General features: G+C 42.7%; 5 protein-coding genes across 5 annotated transcripts in view; 4 read left to right on the top strand and 1 right to left on the bottom strand.

The window, feature by feature from the left end:
- The window catches only part of LOC108079402 (broad-complex core protein), a 46,251-nt gene extending 37,580 nt beyond the window's left edge, over positions 1-8,671 (top strand). Inside the window, exons 11-12 of the mRNA XM_070288555.1 lie at positions 703-897; positions 5,081-8,671. Coding sequence (XP_070144656.1) covers positions 703-897; positions 5,081-5,955 — 1,070 coding nt within the window. The 3' untranslated portion in view covers positions 5,956-8,671. The remainder of the gene's footprint in view (positions 1-702; positions 898-5,080) is intronic.
- Positions 873-5,156, top strand: LOC138929261 (cyclin-dependent kinase 8-like). The gene is made up of 2 exons (XM_070288623.1): positions 873-2,254; positions 5,081-5,156. Exon 1 carries the CDS (start codon positions 957-959, stop codon positions 1,257-1,259), a length of 303 nt encoding a protein of 100 aa, XP_070144724.1. The 5' UTR covers positions 873-956; the 3' UTR covers positions 1,260-2,254; positions 5,081-5,156.
- Positions 8,672-11,735: 3,064 nt separating the features above from the next.
- On the top strand, positions 11,736-15,178 carry dor (vacuolar protein sorting-associated protein 18 dor). The gene is made up of 5 exons (XM_017173755.3): positions 11,736-12,111; positions 12,169-12,827; positions 12,885-14,331; positions 14,396-14,547; positions 14,612-15,178. Exons 1-5 carry the CDS (start codon positions 11,835-11,837, stop codon positions 15,095-15,097), a joined length of 3,021 nt encoding a protein of 1,006 aa, XP_017029244.1. The 5' UTR covers positions 11,736-11,834; the 3' UTR covers positions 15,098-15,178.
- On the bottom strand, positions 15,124-16,051 carry LOC108079425 (protein Nazo). The gene is made up of 2 exons (XM_017173756.3): positions 15,508-16,051; positions 15,124-15,448 (listed from the first exon to the last, which is right to left on the bottom strand). The coding sequence occupies exons 1-2, from the start codon at positions 15,908-15,910 to the stop codon at positions 15,228-15,230; spliced, it is 624 nt and encodes a 207-aa protein (XP_017029245.1). The 5' UTR covers positions 15,911-16,051; the 3' UTR covers positions 15,124-15,227.
- A 299-nt stretch (positions 16,052-16,350) lies between these two features.
- Positions 16,351-20,350, top strand: hfw (leucine-rich repeat domain-containing protein hfw). Its single transcript, XM_017173753.3, has 4 exons — positions 16,351-16,698; positions 17,322-18,178; positions 18,239-18,749; positions 19,486-20,350. Exons 1-4 carry the CDS (start codon positions 16,678-16,680, stop codon positions 19,876-19,878), a joined length of 1,782 nt encoding a protein of 593 aa, XP_017029242.1. The 5' UTR covers positions 16,351-16,677; the 3' UTR covers positions 19,879-20,350.
- The last annotated feature ends 20 nt before the right edge of the window (positions 20,351-20,370 follow it).

The following is a 20,370-nucleotide window of genomic DNA, read 5'->3' as shown; positions in this document are numbered from 1 at the left end:
TGGGGCTGATCCGCTACTAACCCTGCTCCCCGTCTCCGTCTCAGTTTTGGTCATCTGTGTGGAGTGCCTTAACCCATTCACCTTGCCCGGTTTTACATCATTTCTCTCATTGTGCCAGGTGTCCCTGTGTTGCTCTCAGTGTTGACCCCCCCCCCCCTGTTGATCATCGGACCTAACATCTATTTTAAACAAAAAAAGAAACCACCTCAAGTCACGCATCTATACACACTACCGCCCATACACAATCGATAACGCTCTAGTCGTAACCTGTAACTGTTAACTCTTAGTCGATAACACGGCCCATCGTCCATTGCCCCCGCCAGAGGTGTTGGTGGTGCACAAAACCCCCCACCCCCACCCAGATTCAAATCTTCAAACTTATTTTTGTTACGTATCTGTATATGTATTGTTATTTATTAATGTCCTTTTGCCATCACTAGCGAACGCGCATGATCATGTCCTGACTTGAGCTCCAGGACGTGTTCATGTGTGTACAAATCACACATTTCAGTTCCCTTAACCCTACACCCCCACAAAGAGTGTGCTCCTCTTAAGGAAAAGTACATAAATCTCCAAGAAACCGGTTCTCTTAGAATTGGTAAAAAAAAAAAAAAACAAATTTCCAAAAAAAAAAATATATATACAAATCTATTTGAGCATACCAAACAAAAAAATCCAATCCACCAATCCAACAATTTACAGGAAACTCGCCCAAGAAACTCTTCTCATGCCAACTCTGCGGTAAGCTCCTCTGCTCGAAAGCCTCGTTAAAGCGTCACATTGCCGACAAGCATGCCGTGCGCCAGGAGGAGTATCGCTGCGCCATCTGTGAGCGGGTCTACTGTTCTCGGAACTCCCTAATGACGCACATTTATACCTACCACAAGTCCCGGCCCGGTGAAATGGAAATGAAGGACATCAAGCTCTACAATCAGTTCAACTCGTCGATCTGAGACATGACACCCTTGCCGGGTCAGCAGCAACAGTCTCAGTCTCAAACTCAGCCTCAAACTCAGCCACAAAATCAAATGCAACCACAGCCACTAGCGAAGAAAGCCAATACCAACACGACCATGACAAGCACTAGCTACCACAGCCAGACCCAGACCCAGACCCAGACCCAGAACCAGACCAGTACCGATCAGTACCAGCTGCTCATCCAGCAGCGACAGATAATGACACTATACGACTACTATCTGGGTCACAGTCACAGTCACAGTCATGGCGGTGCCTCTTCGATTGCCACCACGAGCAACTAGGATAGACTAGAACGCGACTAGACCTAGCACTCAGCTCAAACTTAAAGCAATGCCATTATGTAGTGATATATATACACATCTACCTACCAATTCTATTATACAAGACGATCAAAGAGAGAGGGAATACGAAGAATACGAATACAAAATACGAACAATTATTAAGAGATACTAAAAGAAAAAAGACACTAGACCTTAAGATAGACCTAAGCCTAGGAGGTAAAGCTCCTCCTTTTAGATTATCCAGATCACACACACAACTGTACATCGATATCTTGACCTAACACGTAGTAGTAGTAGACTTGCTGACTTTTTCACAACTTACATGCCTATGGACCAGTATATATACAACTGTTTACACTCTGTGGCCTTCTTTTACCTTATACCTCATACAACGTACTCGGTAGTCAATTTTACAATATTTATATAGAGCTCTCTTTTTTCGTGGACGGGACGACGGACCTCGCACACAAGTTGCCTTCTCTAAAAAAAATAAATACCTACATAACATTTTCACACTAGACACTCTGGACAAAGCTTGAACAGATCATAAAGTGCTTTCTTCCTTAACGTTACACACACAGGAGTGTGCTTACAATATATAAAGATATATATATATATTTAAAATAGTAGTTGATAAAATGGATGAGATAGAAAAAGAACGAATTCAGATTGTGTTTATGAACACGGCGTGCGGCTCGGCTTACCATCAACAAGAAGATAAACAAGGATACGCATAGAGCAAGAGATAATGAGGCAAGAGGAATCCAAAAAGTATCGAAGAATAACGAGAACAAATGCTGGCGCCACACACATCCACAGTACCCCACAGTACAGTTGCCACAAACTCTCGCTCGCGACTCGGAGCCTGGTTCCACTTGCCCTCAACGTCGCTGCAACATCGACCTTAATTCGCTAGAAGCCACCACCCGCTACCCGCTACCCGCACCCGCTACTCGTTAGTCAGTCCAATATAGAAGATCGCGCGCTTGCTAAAGGTTAGCCCCAAACATCTTACAACTACATTGGTAGCCAAGTATCCGACCATGCGCAGATACGTAGTTAGTACATTACATGCTATCCTCCCACTCTCTACTCGCTAATCGCTCTATCCTCCCCTCTCTCTCTCTCTGTCTCTCTACTCGCTCTCCCGCTATCACTATCTCTCCAATTGAGCAAAGTGTCCTGAACTCGGCTCTCCTTCTATCTTTCTATCTCTCTGCTACTTGCCATACACTACACTAACGATACATTGGGCGTACTCGCTCGACCGTCACCACCTCAGCGCTATCGATATCTTCTGTAAAAATTGTTTCATCTGCTAAACAGTTGTGTTAGCAGGAAGTGGGTATAGCAGCCTTGGTCCTTGGCTAATAGAACCTACTACCAGCACTCTACTCGTATTTCCCTGCCGGTACTCGTATGTATATTGTAACCATATCTCTTGCCTGCTCACGCGAACTCCGAACTCGTCTCTACCCGCTCTTGCTCTTGCTCTCGCTCTCGTTCTCGCTCTCATTTTCCACTAGACTCGCCGTAGCTATAGCCTAAACTAACTCATGTACAAAGACCATCTGAGACCTGTAAGTACGACCCGCACACCACTTGCTACAGTAGTTGAACTCGCTCTTTCTCTGTTTCCTACTCGCTCTCTGTCACAAACGCCTAACAACAACAACAAATATAACCCAACTGCAATTCAACTCTTAGCCATTTAACACTAGAAGAGCGTAGAGGGAAGATCTTCCTCCCTCTCGCTTCTTCTCTCTATCTTTCCTTTTTCTTCTCCCGAATTAACCGTAGTGACCTCGCTCCTTCTTCTTCTTGATTGACTTGGTTAACTTTCAGCCATTCACTCACGAGAAGATCGAACCACCTGTAGAACTAACGATCAGATGCGGAGGTCCCACCACTAACACCCAATACCCTTCTTAGCTCCTCTGTTCATCTGATCTTCTTCGACCTCCTGCGACCTTCTACGTTGATTTGGCATCTCTCTTCTCGCTCTCTGCGTTTCCAGTACTCTCGTATTGTTGTCTCTTTCTGATCCTGTTCCTCTCTGTCTCTCTTACTCTCTGTCCCCATTACCTACTGTTCCCGCTCTGATGCAACTGTACAAATAAGCAAGAGTACTACCCACATATGTACAAAGATACTTATATCTATATAAATACTATATAATATGAATATATAAATAATAATGGATAACGAACGCTGCAACTCCTACAATAGATCTATACATAATATAGAAATCATAGAAATCTCAAATATATATATCACAAAATTTTCGTTTTTGGTAAGTTTTGCGTCGTCGTCGGGAATATAAATTGAATTCAGACTCGCCACGCTTCCTCCTTCACGCTCGATCGAGTCGGGGGTCCCCAAAACTACTAAACTAACTGCAATCCATAGTTAATCAATCATTTACTTAACGCTTTCGTTCGAAATAATCCAAAATTTACTAGAAAAAAAAAAAGAAAAGCAAAAAAATTAAAATTAAAGCGACGACCTTGCTCGCTCGCTACGACACATCTGAAATCCATATTCGAAATGCGATTAGCTTCTAATTTAGCCTAATGTTCATTGCTTTACTTTTGATTCTTTGCTCTCTCTCTCGCTTGGCTCTCTGCATGTCACTACGCCACACACACGCTTGCCACACTCTATGCCACTCGCCACTCGCTACTCGCTGCTTGCTTGCTTGCATGTGTGTACATTTGCTTGTTACCCCACAACCATATCCTTTACATCCACATTATCACTCACACCGCACTCCACACACTCATTGACATACGTACGTGTTGTGATTTGCATGTGTACTTTTGTTTGGTTTTGTAGTGTAACTCTTTCGTACCTGTATCTCGTACCTGTATATATGTACAAATCGGTTGTTGACTAGCCCGAAATTTCCCTTAAAAAAACACAAGTCTACGGAGTAGTCACCAGTGTACAAAAAGTACAGTTCCGACGTCGCCGAGACGGTACAAGCACAGGCATGCATGAACCAGGAGCTCAGCAGCCTCTCTCTCTTTAGTAGGACACAGCAGTTAGTAGCTTTAATAGTAGCGATCCTTCTCCGTCATTACTCCATACATAATATGCATATAAAAACATATATCTATATTAATAATAATATACAATAAAGAAGAAGTTTCCGTTTTCGTTCCGAGCTGTTTCCGCTTAGCGCGCGTACTGTACATTTATCAAGTAAAGAAGCTGGAAACAGGGCGGCACAAGTTGAAAACTGAATTTTGCATATATTTATTCTTAGCTTTTATACAAAATACATATATAAAAACTTATATACTCGAGTATTCCAACTATATAACGCTTTATCTCTACTATTTGCTAGCAACCAAACTTAAACTCAAATTCAAACTTAAACTTAAACTTAAATATAAATTTTAACTTGAACTTAAACTCAAACTTAAACTTGAACTCAACTTACAACTTAGGCAGTTTCTAGTCCTTTTTAATATATATATATAGAGCATTCAGCATTATCTATTATATCCTATTTTATTTTAAACATCTTCCTATCTATCCTCTGTCCCAACCCCGTATTCCTATCCTGGTCGCCTGGATGGGTTAGACCCTCCTTAGCCTAGCCTAGTATCTTCAGCCTAAAAACTTGCACTTTTATTTTCCATACTTTCTGAAAAACATCACCCACCCAAACACCACAACAACAACAACGGCAGCAATATAAATATAAATACTTATATATATATATAAAAATATATACCACTAAAGAGTTACCCCTGATAAACCAGCTTCCTTTAGATCTCCCTTACTAACACCTGTTTTTTCTTTCCTCGGCGCAGGACCTCACAGCATCAGCCGCTCGGCAGCCACCTCGCCCACCAGCTCCACCTCGTCACCACCATCGCCCTCGCCCACGACGGTGGCCCTAACCTCGCCCACCAGTTCGCTGAATGGCAGCCTGGCCGCCGCCGTCTACAGCCTGCACAGTCATGCCGGGCATCTACATGGGGGACATGGACATGTTCTGGGCTCACCGCCGCGTCCTGGCAGTGTGGGCAGCAGTGTGGGCAGCAACCTGTGCTCCTCCTCCACCTCCAACAACAACAGCAGTAGCAACCTCAGCAATAGTGGGAGCAACAACAGCAATGGCTCCTCCAATCCCACCTCCAATGGCAACAGCATCAACAACAATAATAATAATAATAATAACAGTAATAATAATAATAACAATAATGGTAGTAGTCCAGGCAGCCAGGCGGCAACGGCGACGCAATCGGGGACACCACAACTGCCGCTGCGCATGCCACCGCCCACCAGCGGCGGTATCAACGAGCCACAGGAATGTCCCTACTGCCGGCGTACCTTCTCCTGCTACTACTCGCTAAAGCGGCACTTCCAGGACAAGCACGAGCAGTCGGACACGCTGTATGTGTGCGAGTTCTGTCACCGGCGGTATCGCACCAAGAACTCGCTGACGACGCACAAGAGCCTGCAGCATCGCGGCTCCAGCGGCATGCTGAAGCGGTTGCTCAAGACATCGGCCATTAAGCATGGTCTGGTGGGACATGGCGGCGGTCATGGTGGTCATGGCGGCGGTGCACATCATCCGCATCCGCATGCGCATGCGCATCATCATCATGCGCTGGCGCATCAAAGGACCAGCCTGTTTGACTTCACCAGCGAGCTGGGACAGCCGCCGCCGGGCATCCAATAGGAGCTAAGTTGGAATGCCATCTTTTAATGGAGAATAGAAAGAGAGAGAGATAGAGAGAGAGCCCGCCTGGAGAGGATCAGAAGATCAGGTGATCAGGCTAAGACCAGCTACACACACTTTGCCCCAAGCAGCCGCAGCAGCAGCCGCAGCAGCAGCAGGAGCGGCAGCAGAGACCCTCTCGCTGGAGTCCAAATCCAGCAGGTCCTGCTGACCCAGAAATATCCTTAATTAAGCTTAGGCATACTTTGGCGTCAACTGTTTTATTATTCTTATTCTTTATCTTACGTAATCGTATAGATATATATGTTTTTTTTTTTTTTTTATATATCTTGTATCTTTTATGTGGTAATTTGTATCTTGTAATCCATTAGTTTATTCGTGCCGCTCCCCCTCTACTTAGTAGTTGGAAGCGCCCTTCGCTGCTTCATGTGCAATACCTCAAGGATCGTGTAAATACTTTCGATAAATCATAAAATACCTCTGGAGCTGCACGAGAGAGAAAGCAGGCCACTAAAACATATAAAACAAAATACACACAAACAGCGTGAAGTTGCGTTTAAGGTATATACTTATTAGATTTAAAGTTATGTTTAATCAAAAAAAAAAAACAAGCAAAAAACACAACAACAACAACAACAAAATGGGAAGAGAACGAAGGACTACACACGCACACTTGCAAACAGGAGCGAGAGCCGAGCGGATGGAGCAGTAATACGAAGCCCCCCAGTACATATCATCTGAATCTGAATCTGAAAGGTATACCCCTCCAAAAAATTCGAATCTGAACCTTCAGTCCGGTCAGCGCCCGCTCCTACGCTCTACGATTCCCAACTCGTTGGTTCTACTCGCTCAAAACAAACACACACACACACACAAACACAACAAGTCTCATAAAAAAGCAGACCTCCTTATATTATTTTCTAGTTTTACTTAACTTAAACTTATGTTATCTGCCAACCGTTGCCCGACAGCAGCGAGACCTAGAGTAAGACAGAGAGAGAAAGAGCGAGATGTGTGTATTTTTTTTTTTTTTTTATGCATGTCAAAATAACATAAATTGTAAATGTAGGACTTTATATAAGACTAGAGTTAAGGTTAAAGCAAATCTAATGTTAAACATAAAGGAATTCGTTGCAAGACGACGAGTAACAAATAACGAGTAACAAAAGCAAACAAGCAACAAACAAACAAAAGTAAAACGTTATCAGGGATTAAATATCAAGTATGTAGTAGCAAAGTCTCCTCTTTTTCTACTTATACACTCACACATATACGACGAATAAAGTAACAGAAATTAAAAACAAATTTTTTATACAGATGCACATGCATATATCTGTATATAAATGCATATATATGTATGTGTACACAAAGAGAAACAATTATACTAAAGTCTATGTATACATGTATATACTTTACACCATTTACCTTTATATGTACCACTATATATATATATATATATATATATATATGCAGACACACACAGGCACACACAGAAGAGAAAGAACAAGAAGAGCTGTAGCAACAAACAATTTTTTGCAAAAACACAAAAAACAAAACAAAACCGTAAAGTAACTCAGTGATTTTTCACCAGCGAAGTACAAATGTTCTGAAATTAAATTTAATGACAAAAAATGAAAAGAAAAAACGAATCGTGAGAAAAATATCGTAAGCAAAGCAAATCAAATATCAGCGAGTAGAGCAGAGACAACACGCTTTAGAACGTTCAGTAACCAGCGAGTAGCGTGTTGACAATAACCAGCGAGAATCAGCAAACAGTAAACAGTTGCACTGCCTCAACACACACTCAGGAGCTAGAACTAGACGTAGAACTGCCACAGTCTGGGTCCCATCGGGAATGTGATGCTGCCAGTGCAAAACAAAATAGAGAATTTCAAGCCGATAAGTCGCCAAAGAAGTTAATGAATAAAAACAGTTAGTAGTGTGCGGAGGAAGGAGAGAGGAGAATGTGTATCAATTCAATGTCTCAGGAATTTCTTACAAAAATTAAACCAATTTAAACCTTATAATATAGCACACATACTTACATACAATACAATACATATATCTATATATAATATATACACTTGCAATGGGGCATATCATCATCTTCATCATCATCATAAACAACAGCAGTGCGAAAGTTTTCCGGAAAAAAAAACTAAAAAAAAACCTAGATATTTAGAATAGCAACAGTCGTAGGCGAGTAATTAGTATTCTTTGTGCCATGGAACCCACTCGCTGGCACGCATGGAAATGGGAAATGGAATGGTAATGGTATAGGGAATGGGAATCAGATGATATAGTAGTCAGGTTTCACGAGGTCCTCCCTAACCTACCTTATCAGCGTCATGCGTCAGCGTTCAGGCGAAGTTCCATCCAGGTTAAATATTGTATATGGCTATCAGGTTCTCCGGATTTAAGCGTTTTCGTAGTCTTAATTAATTTATTCAGAACCTTACAGATACACAGATACTGAAAGGGATTAGAAGTCGGCAGGTATCCATTATAAAATGGGAATTTTTATGGCGTGAAGCGAGTGGCGAGTAGCAAGAAGCGAAAACCGAGTGGCGAGTAGCGAATCGCAGGGATTTTCATGGCATCTGATTTTTTCTTCTTCCACTTACACACATATTCAAATTTTTTTTTAATCTAATGTAAGAATTTTAATTTAAAAATATTTTTTAATATTTTACTCGGACATGAAATTAAGTTTAACATTTTAGTGTTTAATTTTTACTAAAAGAAAAGAATTATACAATTATTATTATTATTATAATTATTAATCCTATTATTAATATTAATATTATAATTATTATTTTGAGAATTTGAATGAACGAATACGAGAAAACGAAAAATAATGCAAATGCTAACTGCAAACAACAACAAATCTGTGATCTTACAAATCTTTGACAAAGTGAAAACAAATTGCATTTTCATTGTGCGAAATTCCCTTTTGGCTGTTTTTTTATATATATAAACTATATATACTTTTTATATATTATGTTAAACCATACAAAATTTATGTTTAGATACTCGACGACGACGAAACTGTGAATGCGAAACCTTTGTATTATTTTTTGTGCACTTTTCTTTATACACACGACGTATACGTATTGTTTATGTATCCAATTAAACCTAAAAAACACACCTTTATTCAAAATTATATTGTTTTGGCCAATAAAAAACTACCATCTTTTAAAGCAAAAACCGAAAAGAAAACACGATACATTTTGGGAGTTTGATACATAATATACTTAAATTATTTAGTTTTTAAGTTTTTTAAAACCCTTTGTGTTTGTCGGGGAAAGAACTCAGGAAAGCCGAAACGATTGCTCAGGAAACTACCTTTATATCTATATATGTATATATATATATATAGTACTTGTAAGATGCCAAAGTCGATGCCGAGATGCCGATGCCCATTCCCCGAAGATGGAGAACCGAACCACTCCTACATGGCCAGAATAACCCGAAGCAGATATATATTTCAAGCCAATAATCAGAAAAGAGAGAGTTTTTAATCATATTAATGTAGTTGATAGCTCTAAAGTTCATTTAAAGAGATATTCTTAGACATAGAAAACGTATATGTATGACGCACTTTTCCTCACCAAACACCAAACACCAAGCCCAAGCCACAACCCCAGCCCCACACACACAACCAGAGCTCGTATAATAAGTCGGGTCTGCTTCCAAGGAATCTTAAGAGAGTCGCTCTCTCGTTTGCTATGGCTTGTACATTGCAGGCAAAGCATGAAAGATCGGTATTTTCGAGCTCTGCGTACAAAAAAGGAAATTAAGTAAAGGAAGTGAAGCCTCCTACCCAAAAAATATATCTTTTATCAGTTACCCAGAGTCTGTATCTTACACTCGCTCTCAAGCAAGCCAGGGGGAGATCAGTGAAAAGGTCAGATCAGTATCGGAATAAAGCTAAGAAATTAATGATGGACAAAATGCAACGCATATCACAAAATGAAGAAAAGGGTTAAAAGCAAAAAGGAAAATTAAATTAAATTACAAAATTCGAAAAAAAAAAATCACGAATCTTTAGATAATTGAAAATTATTAGTCAAAATTATTTATTATATTATATATATACACATACGATGCAAATACATACATATATATTGTATATGTGAATATATATAAACGAAGAAAAAAAACTAAACCAAAAACAAATACATTTCGGAACTATGCTGTTTATTAATTGAACTTTTCGGTATTTAAAACAAAAGAAAATCTGTGATTAACTACAAAATTTAAATTTTTAAAATTAATTGTATATTTATATTTAATTACAAACAAAAAACAAAACATGCACACCAGTGAAAAATCTAAAAAAAAAAAAAAAAGAAAACAATACAATGTATATGCGATGGCATTTCTCAGATACTTTTCACTCAGGAGGCAGACACACACAGATACACACACATCCTTCGCCAAAAAGAAAGCACAACTCATGCAGTATATACATCTGTATATTAGTTATACTTGAAAAGGACACCTGAATGAACATTTAAAATAATATTACTATTTTTTTTGTAGGATTTACTAGACATAATATATATATATATATATATAAATATATATATATACAAACATTATGTATATGTATATCTGTAATTTCGAACACTTTTAAAGTCCGAATTTATTAACAAAAAAAAAGCTAACGAAAGAGAAGTGAAGGCGTACGAATAATTATGTATCTCGTAAAGTCATGCAAATTACACGTTAGTAAATAAATTGCACAAGTAAGAAACAAGAAGAAAAACCATTTCATGCATACGAAGCATACAATGTATACAAACTAATTGTACATTTTTTTTTATTACTAAACAAAAACAAAAACTATTGAAAATCAAACACAACCGCCAACTCGGAAGTAACAGTTGCAACTTAGTCGATAGTCAATGTCGATAGACACACACACACACACGCAGGCGTCATCGTCCCACAACATTTATTTGCAACGCAGAAAAACACAAAAAAGAAAAGAAAACAAAAGAAAAAACAAGCTGTAAACAAAGCAAAGCAAACCCGAGAGTCAGGTGGAAGAGAGTATGTATAACAGCATAAAGGAATAAATTTGCAGGCTCAACCGTGCCGTACTGTGAGCGCACGGCCAGCAGCAAGAACAAGCATCAAACAAAAATATATATATAAATAATATAATTACATGTATACAAAGAGAACACTAATTATTAATAAAAATACAAAAAAAAAAAAAAAAGGCTCTAGTGTTTTTACTTTATTTTTCTGGGTGAGGGGAGCTTAAAATACTCCGCGGCCGCTTTAAAAAATTCAAAAGTCGATTACTTCTAACGATTGTATTGCCACCTTGTATTATTGTACCATGGCAATAATACAGGGTGGCCTGAATGCCAGAAACAGTGAAACAAACAGCGCTTGAAATTTGCAATCCACATACATATGTGGATCATATGCGAGCAGTCCTCGGCACGGGTGCTTACATTTAAACTTCAAGGGCAAGGCAAGTATCAGAAACATAACAAGAAAAAATGGAGAATGAGATGAAAGAAGAGAAAAAGAAAATATGCAGAAGAGAACAAAAACGGATAGAGAGAAAAGTCCATCCAAGTCAATTGGACTAAATTAAAAATGAAATAAAACCGAACGCTACGCACTCCGGGCGTAGATTTCTCCTGCTTTCATATGAATTTCCACTTTCCAGTCAGTCTGGCAGCTCTATTATGGCAGCCCAAAACTATCGATAGTCGACTATCGCGGCTCAGGGCCCATCAATTACCGATAGTCTGGGGTGGAATCATTATTTTTTTTTTTTAGCTGTGGGCGTATATTTTGGATTACAAAAATCATTGTAAATAAAGACAAGTGGAGTGCGACAGAGCGCGAGAGCCATGGCCCAGGGTATGCCCAATCAGCCCAAGTTCCTGCCCCGCATCGAGCGGAGTGCCGGCAACTCGTATGTGGCCACCGCCTCCGGCAATCCCTTCGAGACGGACGAAGATGAGGAGATCTTCAGCAGGCACAAGATGGTTTTACGCGTGCCCAGCGACTGCACCGGCGATTTGCAGCATTTGACGGTGTCGCGGAACTGGCTGGTATGCATCCTGGGCACCGGAGAGCGGACAACGCTGCTGCGCTTCTTCCTGCCCCGTGCAATACCGCCGGGAGGTAAGTACGGCTCCCGGGTAATGTTTGCCCAGTAACAGTGGGTTTTTCTTGCCGCAGAGCTGGCTCTGGAGAAGTACTTGTCTGGATCGGGTTACAAGATAACCAAGATATTCCTGGATCCCACTGGGCACCATCTCATTGTGGCTCTGGTGCCGAGATCCGCCTCCGCTGGCGTCTCACCCGACTTCCTGTACATCCACTGCACCGAGTCACCGCAGGCCCAGCAGCTCAAGGTGCGCCGCATTGAAAAGTTCAAGGATCACGAGATCACAGCCGTCGCCTTTAATCCTTACCATGGCAGCGATTCGACCACCGGCTCCATATTGCTGGGCACCAGTCGTGGCTTGGTTTTTGAGACCGAGCTGAGTCCCGCCGCCGAGGGTCATGTCCAGCGTAAGCAACTGTACGACTTGGGTCTGGGCAGGCCCAAGTATCCCATAACTGGCTTGAAGCTGCTCCGGATACCCAACAGCAGCCGGTACATAGTGGTGGTGACCAGTCCCGAGTGCATTTACACATTCCAGGAGACACTGAAGCCGGAGGAGCGCTCACTGCAGCCGATATTTGCGGGCTATGTGAGTGGAGTGCAGGAGCCGCATTGCGAGGAGCGAAAGACCGACCTGACCTACTCGCAGCTCCGATTCTTTGCCCCGCCGAATAGCAAGTACCCTAAGCAGTGGGCGTGGCTGTGCGGCGAGGGAATACGCGTGGGAGAGGTGAGTCTTAGGTAATCTTTGTGTTATCCCGTGGTCTATATAGTCTTTTGATTCCAGCTCTCCATCGAGGCCAATAGCGCCTCTACTTTGCTGGGCAGCACCCTCATCCCATTGGACTTTGAGAAGGCCAAGCATCTCTCCTACGAGGAGCGTAGACTGAGCATACCCAAGGCCTTTGTGCTGACGGAGTACCATGCCGTGCTCCTCTATGCGGATCATATAAGAGCCATCTGCCTGCTCAACCAGGAGCAGGTGTATCAGGAATCCTTCGATGAGGCCCGCGTAGGTCGTCCTTTGAGCATCGAAAGGGATGAGCTTACGGGTTCCATATATGTGTACACTGTGAGGACGGTCTTTAATCTGAGAGTGACTCGCGAGGAGCGAGATGTGTGGAAGATTTACCTGGACAAGGGTCAGTACGAACTGGCCACTGCCCATGCAGCCGAGAATCCGGAGAATTTACAGCTGGTGTTGGCCCAGCGTGCAGATGCCGCCTTTGCCGAGGGTTCCTACCAGGTGGCAGCGGATTATTACGCAGAGACAACCAAGTCCTTTGAGGAGGTGTGCCTCAAGTTTATGGTTCTACCAGATAAAAGACCCATCATCGACTATGTAAAGAAACGACTGAGTCGGCTGACCACCAAGGCAACCCGCCTGGAGGCAGAGGAAACGGATGAAGGGGAGTCCGCCGAGGACCTTAGCAATGCCATCAAGGCCTTGGTGATCTGGCTAATCGATCTGTATCTCATCCAGATCAACATGCCCGACCAGAATGAGGAATGGCGGAGGGCGTGGCAGTCGGAGTACGACGAACTGATGCGCCAGCCCCAGGTTCTTGCCTGCACGCGTGCCAATCGCACGCATGTCCAGCAATTGATTGCCGAGCATGCTGATCCCCACAATCTGGCCCAGTTTGCCATTGCCATCGGTGACTATGACGAGGTGGTGGGACAGCAACTAAAAGCCGAACGCTACACCGAAGCCTTGCAGACTCTGTGCAAGCAACGAGAGCCGGAATTGTTTTACAAATATGCTCCCGAGCTGATGGCCAAGCTGCCCAAGGCCACCGTGGAGGCTTTGATGGCCCAGGGTTCGCGTCTGGAAGTGGAGAAGCTAGTGCCCACTTTGATTGTGCTGGAGACACGCGAGCAGCGGGAGCAGACCACTCGCTATCTGGAGTTTGCTGTCTACAAACTAAATACCACCAACGATGCCATTCATAACTTTCTACTGCATTTGTATGCCCAGCATGATCCCAAATCCCTGATGAAGTACCTGGAGATTCAGGGCAGGGATGAGACGCTGGTTCATTATGATATACACTATGCCCTGAAGGTGTGCACCGATTTGGATCGCAAGGAGGCCTGTGTGTTTTTGCAATGTCTGCTGGAGATGTGGATAATGGCGGTGGAGCTGGCCCTCAAGTTTGACATGAAGCTGGCCAAGGAGACGGCCTCCAGGCCCACGGATAGTGCTATGCGGCGGCAGCTTTGGCTGAGAATAGGTAAATTTATATTTGATGTTTGGAACAATCCTTCTCTTAAACCAAATCTTTGACAAATCTTTAGCCTACCACGACATCAAGGACACCAACGATGTGAAGAAGGCTTTGAATCTGCTCAAGGAGTGCGATCTTCTGCGCATTGAGGATCTGCTGCCCTTCTTCTCCGACTTTGAGAAGATTGACAACTTCAAGGAGGCCATATGCGATGCTCTAAGGGTAAGCAGCATTGGCTCTTGCCCTGCTCCTGCTCCTTCTTAAACCTTTTAACTTTTAACTCCAGGACTACAATCACCGCATCCAAGAAATTCAGCGTGAAATGGCCGAGACCCAGGAGCAGTCGGACCGTGTCTCCTCCGAACTCCAGCAGGTGCGCAATTACAGCATCAAAATGACCCCGCAGGACACGTGCTCTATCTGCGAAATGATGCTTCTGGTGAAACCCTTCTTTGCCTTTATGTGCGGCCACAAGTTCCATAGTGATTGCCTGGAAAAGCAGGTCTTGCCCATGCTCACCAAAGAGCGCAGTCGCCGGCTGAGCACTCTGAAGCAGCAGCTGGAAGCGGAGGTGCAGCAGACCAAGACGAACAGCAGTAGCAGCAGCCTGACCAAGCAGCAGGCCATGGAGCTGCAGCAAAAGCGAACGGCTTTGAAGACGGAAATCGAGGATATTTTGGCATCGGATTGTTTGTTTTGTGGCCTGTTGATTGATACTATCGATCAGCCCTTTGTGGATGACTGGGAGCAGGTGAACGTCGAGTGGGAGTAGCTACATGCCAGACACAGCGGCGACACTTGTGTACATATAGAGTATTTATTAATAAAACTACACTGATCACAACGGCACTAATTTCACAGTTTGCTGCTCCTCCTCCGGCTCCTCCAGCTTCTCCACCAGGTCAATCAACAATCTGCATGCGCAACTCATTGCTCACAAAAGACACCACCGTATTGAGCACCGCCTGCTGAATGGAGGCATTCTGGACAATCAGGGGCAGCAGCATCACTATATCGGTGGGATGAATCTCAGCCACGGCCTTGGACACATGCTCCACCAGTTGCTCCCGCTGCCTGTCCGTCAAATCGTTTAGTATAACCTCTCCCAGGGGTCTAAAAGTGCCTGAAAGACGGAATAATGATAAGATTGGTGAAATCTGGTGATTCCTGTGTGTAGCTTACCACTGGTCATCTTGTAGGCGGCTATACCACCAGCTGCACCGCCCACGGCCAGGCCAACGGGACCGAGGAGCATGCCACCCGCAAAGGAGCAGGCGGCACAGATGGCCGCCCCCTTGCCGGATTGCTTAACGGCGACGCGGACATTGCGCTCGTCGGCGACAATGGCTATCGCCTCCATCAGCTCCCGCGTATCGATGGGCATTCTATATCTCTCTCGGGCTACGTGGTGTTTAATTTCGTAATGTGCGCCTTTGCCTGGGTTAGACTTTGAGCGAAATGTGTCACCACGATGTGACGATGTCTGCTTGAGCAGCGTTTCTGGTTTTTGTGCGAAATGTTGAATGTTGAGAGCACAACAACGTAAACAATAGCGATTTTGGAGCAGAGAGCGGACCGAAAACATACGATTGAGTTGAAAAACAGCGGACTGTTCTCGAACGCGCCAGACTAGAGATGCGCCAAGTTCGATAGGACTATCGGTAGAGTTCAACGCATTTTTAAAAAATAAATAATCTGAAGTGAGGAATTATATAAATAAAAACAAAATTAAATTGCAAGTGCCTGCTTCGCTTATATACTTCAATTACAGATTTATACTGCACAAATATTTGTTTATAAAAAAATGTTCCCATTGGAAAAACAAGTCCCAGCTCGGCTTATCAAAGAGTAAGTGAGAAAGGTATAGCCTATAAGTGTGAGTCAAAAGACATTTGTCTTAATAAGCAAGCATGAACTTGTCAAAATATGCGGACCCAACGGACTACCTTGTGTTATTGTATCATGACTGCGACTGCCGCCTTGTATATCGATATATCGATAGCTTCCGAGTTGAACATTGCACTCATTTTAACAGTTCTCTGCTACGCGTTACAGCTCTCTTTTGTTTAATTTCATTTTTAACTTATTCAGCATAAACTTTGGCCTTTTGTTTGTGTACGGTTTTCATCAGCCACGATCTCCCCCTTCCCCCGCGCAGCATATTATTTATGGCAGACAAATACTATAAACATACATGTGCGCACATCTCTTAACTGGCAGCGCTCCTGGCAATGGACGTGTGATTCCTAGGGACAGGAATTCCTCAGCAGCCGCCTCTTTTGGGTTTTGTTGCCAAGGAGTCTAGCTACGCTTACCTGCTGACTGCAGATATTTGGAAGATATCTCAGCGTTATGTTTTTCCCTTGGAAACACGTAAGTCGAGTGCGCAGTGCAGTGGCAGAGCTCTATGCGTCGCCCCCACCTCCGATGCACAGGCACTGTTATCGGTGCTTTTAATCGCGAAAAAGATTGTAAATAACTTATGTTTTGTGGATATCTCGGTGAATCTATATAGTATATTTTGTGTTTCAATAAATAGCTATTGATTTCCCTGGTAAATAATTGGAAATAACGCAATGAAACCCATCCCGTTGCTCGCATTTACAGTTACCCCGTTAAGTTGCCCAATTTACCACCAACTGTGTGTATGGTTGCTCCTAACAATTAATCTTTTTATTGGCCTTTTATCACATTCGAATCGAAATTGTTAATTAATTGCCGAATTAGCGTAGCGGCGCTAAAATGTGGGCTGCAGGAGGAGGGTGGCTGTCATGAAGGGTTTGCTTGCTTACTTACCTTAATTGCCGGGTCCGGGCCAAGCCCTCGCCGTGTTGTTGGCTGCCTGTGGCGAAGGCGGCGGCTAATTCGCTTTGTCAACAGAAGGGCAAATATTTGCATACGTCCAATATATGGATGTATGGCAGGGGGCTTCTCGGTTTAACCGGGTACTTTTCCCCTGCCATTTACTAATAACCTCCTTTTCCCTCTTCTTGCAGTTGGCATCCTGGCTATCCCTGCTTCTGTTGCTGGTCGTGGCCCGCGCAGACGCGCAGCCAGAAAGGTCAAGAAACATTTCCTCCACCTCCAATGAGGAGCTCTTGCAGGGCTTGCCCACCGGGGAGGTGTCAAGCCAAGCCACTGACACCACCACGACCTCGTCAAGTTCCGTCTCGGCCTACAGCACACCTCAGTCAGAAGTGGTTACAGAAGCCAGCCCAGAAGTCATAGCCACAACTGGCACTACCACATCCACGTCCACCTCCACATCCACCACAACCACAACCACAACGACAACAAAAACAACAACAGCTTCTTTGGCAGAACCCACTTCCGAGCTGCCCGATTACCTGAGGCATTGCTTTTATGCCGAAGAGCAGCTATGTGAAGCACCAGCTCCTGGCAAGGATGAAGCATCCGATGCTGCCCAGACACTCACCTCGGAGGCAGAACCTAATGCCAATAGCTGTCAGTGCAAGGAGCATCCAAGCAAACCCAACTCCTGGTATTGCTGCAACATCTCGCAGGTGTCGATGATCTCCAGCTGCAGCAACATCTCCAAGTGGACCAATCTGCATGTACGCAACATGACCGTGAAGGATGTCGATCTATCCAATCCCATCTTCCGTTCGCTGCAGTCGCTGGCCGTGACGGATGGCAATATAACGCGACTGGTGAACGCCTTTCCGCGTCTCTCTGCTTTGAAGTGCTTGAATATATCGAACAACAACATCTCGGAGATCCACTCGCGGGCGGTCAAGGATGTGCCCCATCTAGAGTTCTTTGGCATGTCGAACAATAACTTGTCGCTGGTGCCGCATAGGAATCAGAACAAAAACATAACTTTGGATATAAGGTAAGGAGAAACGAAGACTGATAGAAAATCTGTAATAGAAAACCTCTAATTTCTTTACAGCGGCAACAGACGGATGCTGTGCAACCCTCTGAACGATATCATACACACTGAATCGATTAATTTTCTGAATCCCGGACACTCGTACTGCCAGTATAATGCCACCCGAACTTGGTTCCAGTCCACGGACAAGGTATCTGTGGAGCAGCTGGAGAACCGTAAGCGCTGCGTGACCAATTGCCCAGTGATACCCAGTCATGGGAACTGCAAGTGCACCTTGGAGAACATCATGATCATACAGGATAATCAATCGAAACCCCAGTGTCATGTTGATTGCTCTAATCTTGGCCTGGTGGAGCTACCACAGCGACTGCCGGACAACACCTTTGTCCTGAACATCACCAACAACAGGATAACCAGTTTGGGGGATTACTTTCACACGAATCCTACGTATCATAACATCAACCGGCTGGTGGCCGACAACAACCAGATAGTATCCATGAACGAGTTCGAAGGCACCAAGTTTATTGAAAGCTTCCAGCGAATCTACATGCGAAACAATTCGCTAAACAAGGTAAGAGGGAATTATTTTTATATTTTTTAAATAGAAAAAAATATATAGCGCTCATATAGTATATCGAAAGTATAGAAAAAATATTGAAATTTTAGATTTGACGTTCAGGTATCGATATTATCAGTTGGGGTTAGAGTTTTTTTATAAATTAAAGAAAAAACAAATCGATTAAAATCGAAAATCGATATTATTAAAATTATATATTTATATTTATTTGAGATTTGTAATAATAAAACAAATTAATAAATTTTTTGTAATAATAAATAAATCGATTTATTGTGAATAGATTTTTTCTTTAAAAAATAAGGCCAAATTCCAAAAATTTCAAATTCTTAAAAAAATACAAATTATAATTAAATATAATGCATTAAAAATGTTGAATTTTCGAGTAAATCGATTCGAAAAATTTTAATTGATAACAAAATTTAAAAAATCGATAAATCGATTATAGAATCGATTTTATTTCCAACTCTAGTTAGGATTGTATATTAAGAGCAAAAGTGCGTTATGATATATCGATATAATCAAAAAATATCAAACAATAATTGTATTTTGTATTTAAATTAATTTAAAAATTAAATTAAATAATTTGGCTAATTTCCAATTATACTTATATGTATAAAATCGATTTATCGACGCCCTTTGCTTTAAATATTGATTTATTATCGAGATAATAGATATTTATTGCAATCCCTAATCCCTGATTCCCAATCTCAACTTCCTTATTCCCCCAAAGATACCCGAATATTTCCTGAACAACGCCCTTATGGATTCCGGCCTGGGTAGACGCATTTACCTCGCCGGCAACAAGTTGCAGTGCGACTGCAACTCGGCCAAAAAGCTACTAAACTGGCTCAAGGAGCGCAGCTCCGATATACCCGACTACATGGACATACGGTGCCGGAATATACCCCAAAGTGTCATCGAGCTGCAGGAGGCCAAGCTGTGCCAATCGCCGCCGGACTGGACCGATTATATATACTATTTGATAGCCGCCGAAGTCTTCCTCTTGCTGGCCCTGATCGCCAAGGTCTCGTATGACTATTGGGTCTTTAAGACGGCCGGATATCTGCCCTGGCCGGCCAGCAAAATGCCCAAGTTGCCATGTGATTGGCTGTGCGAATCGTAATGCTGGATGAGGGGATAAGGATAAAAGGAGAAGAGACGACCGTGACACAATCACATGACACAGGACGTATTTACATACGTGAATCTATATATTATATATCCAAGAGGGGTGTGGACTTAAGTTCGCTAACATAAACGCGTAAAACGACATTATTTCGCTTTAGTTTATAATGTTTTTTAAGGATTAAAAGGAGTCTAAAAAAACGAAATAATCTCGATGGAGTTTATAAAGTTTTAAAAGGACTAAAAGTAACTAAAAGAAAAAAAGAAAATCTCGTTTAAACTGTGTTTTCGGCGAGTTTATGTCGGCGAACTTATGTCGCTCTACCCCTCTAGATACACATGTGCCTTTTTATATACGTACTCGTAAAAAACGATTTTGTTGTTTATAATCTTATAGTAATAGTCTTAAGGACTGTCTGCGCACAGAATATTCGTTGCTGGAAATATAAACTGACTAATTTTACGTAGATCAGATATACCCCTTGGAGAG

Source organism: Drosophila kikkawai, chromosome X (assembly GCF_030179895.1).
Source record: "Drosophila kikkawai strain 14028-0561.14 chromosome X, DkikHiC1v2, whole genome shotgun sequence".
Taxonomy (NCBI): Eukaryota; Metazoa; Arthropoda; class Insecta; order Diptera; family Drosophilidae; genus Drosophila; species Drosophila kikkawai.
The sequence above is the reverse complement of the archived record's forward strand: the minus strand, read 5'-3'. Positions and strand labels throughout refer to the sequence as shown.

What these genes read in the sequence shown, in the direction of transcription:
- LOC138929261 (XM_070288623.1), top strand. Translation starts at nt 957, where the DNA reads ATGACACCCTTGCCGGGTCAGCAGCAACAGTCTCAGTCTCAAACTCAG.
- dor (XM_017173755.3), top strand. Translation starts at nt 11,835, where the DNA reads ATGGCCCAGGGTATGCCCAATCAGCCCAAGTTCCTGCCCCGCATCGAG. An exon ending in CCGTGCAATACCGCCGGGAG is followed by an intron (nt 12,112 to 12,168) that starts GTAAGTACGGCT and finishes TTCTTGCCGCAG; the next exon opens with AGCTGGCTCTGGAGAAGTAC. An exon ending in AGGGAATACGCGTGGGAGAG is followed by an intron (nt 12,828 to 12,884) that starts GTGAGTCTTAGG and finishes TTTTGATTCCAG; the next exon opens with CTCTCCATCGAGGCCAATAG.
- LOC108079425 (XM_017173756.3), bottom strand. Translation starts at nt 15,910, where the DNA reads ATGTTTTCGGTCCGCTCTCTGCTCCAAAATCGCTATTGTTTACGTTGT. An exon ending in CGCCTACAAGATGACCAGTG is followed by an intron (nt 15,449 to 15,507) that starts GTAAGCTACACA and finishes TCCGTCTTTCAG; the next exon opens with GCACTTTTAGACCCCTGGGA.
- hfw (XM_017173753.3), top strand. Translation starts at nt 16,678, where the DNA reads ATGTTTTTCCCTTGGAAACAC. An exon ending in TGTTTTTCCCTTGGAAACAC is followed by an intron (nt 16,699 to 17,321) that starts GTAAGTCGAGTG and finishes CTCTTCTTGCAG; the next exon opens with TTGGCATCCTGGCTATCCCT. An exon ending in AACATAACTTTGGATATAAG is followed by an intron (nt 18,179 to 18,238) that starts GTAAGGAGAAAC and finishes ATTTCTTTACAG; the next exon opens with CGGCAACAGACGGATGCTGT.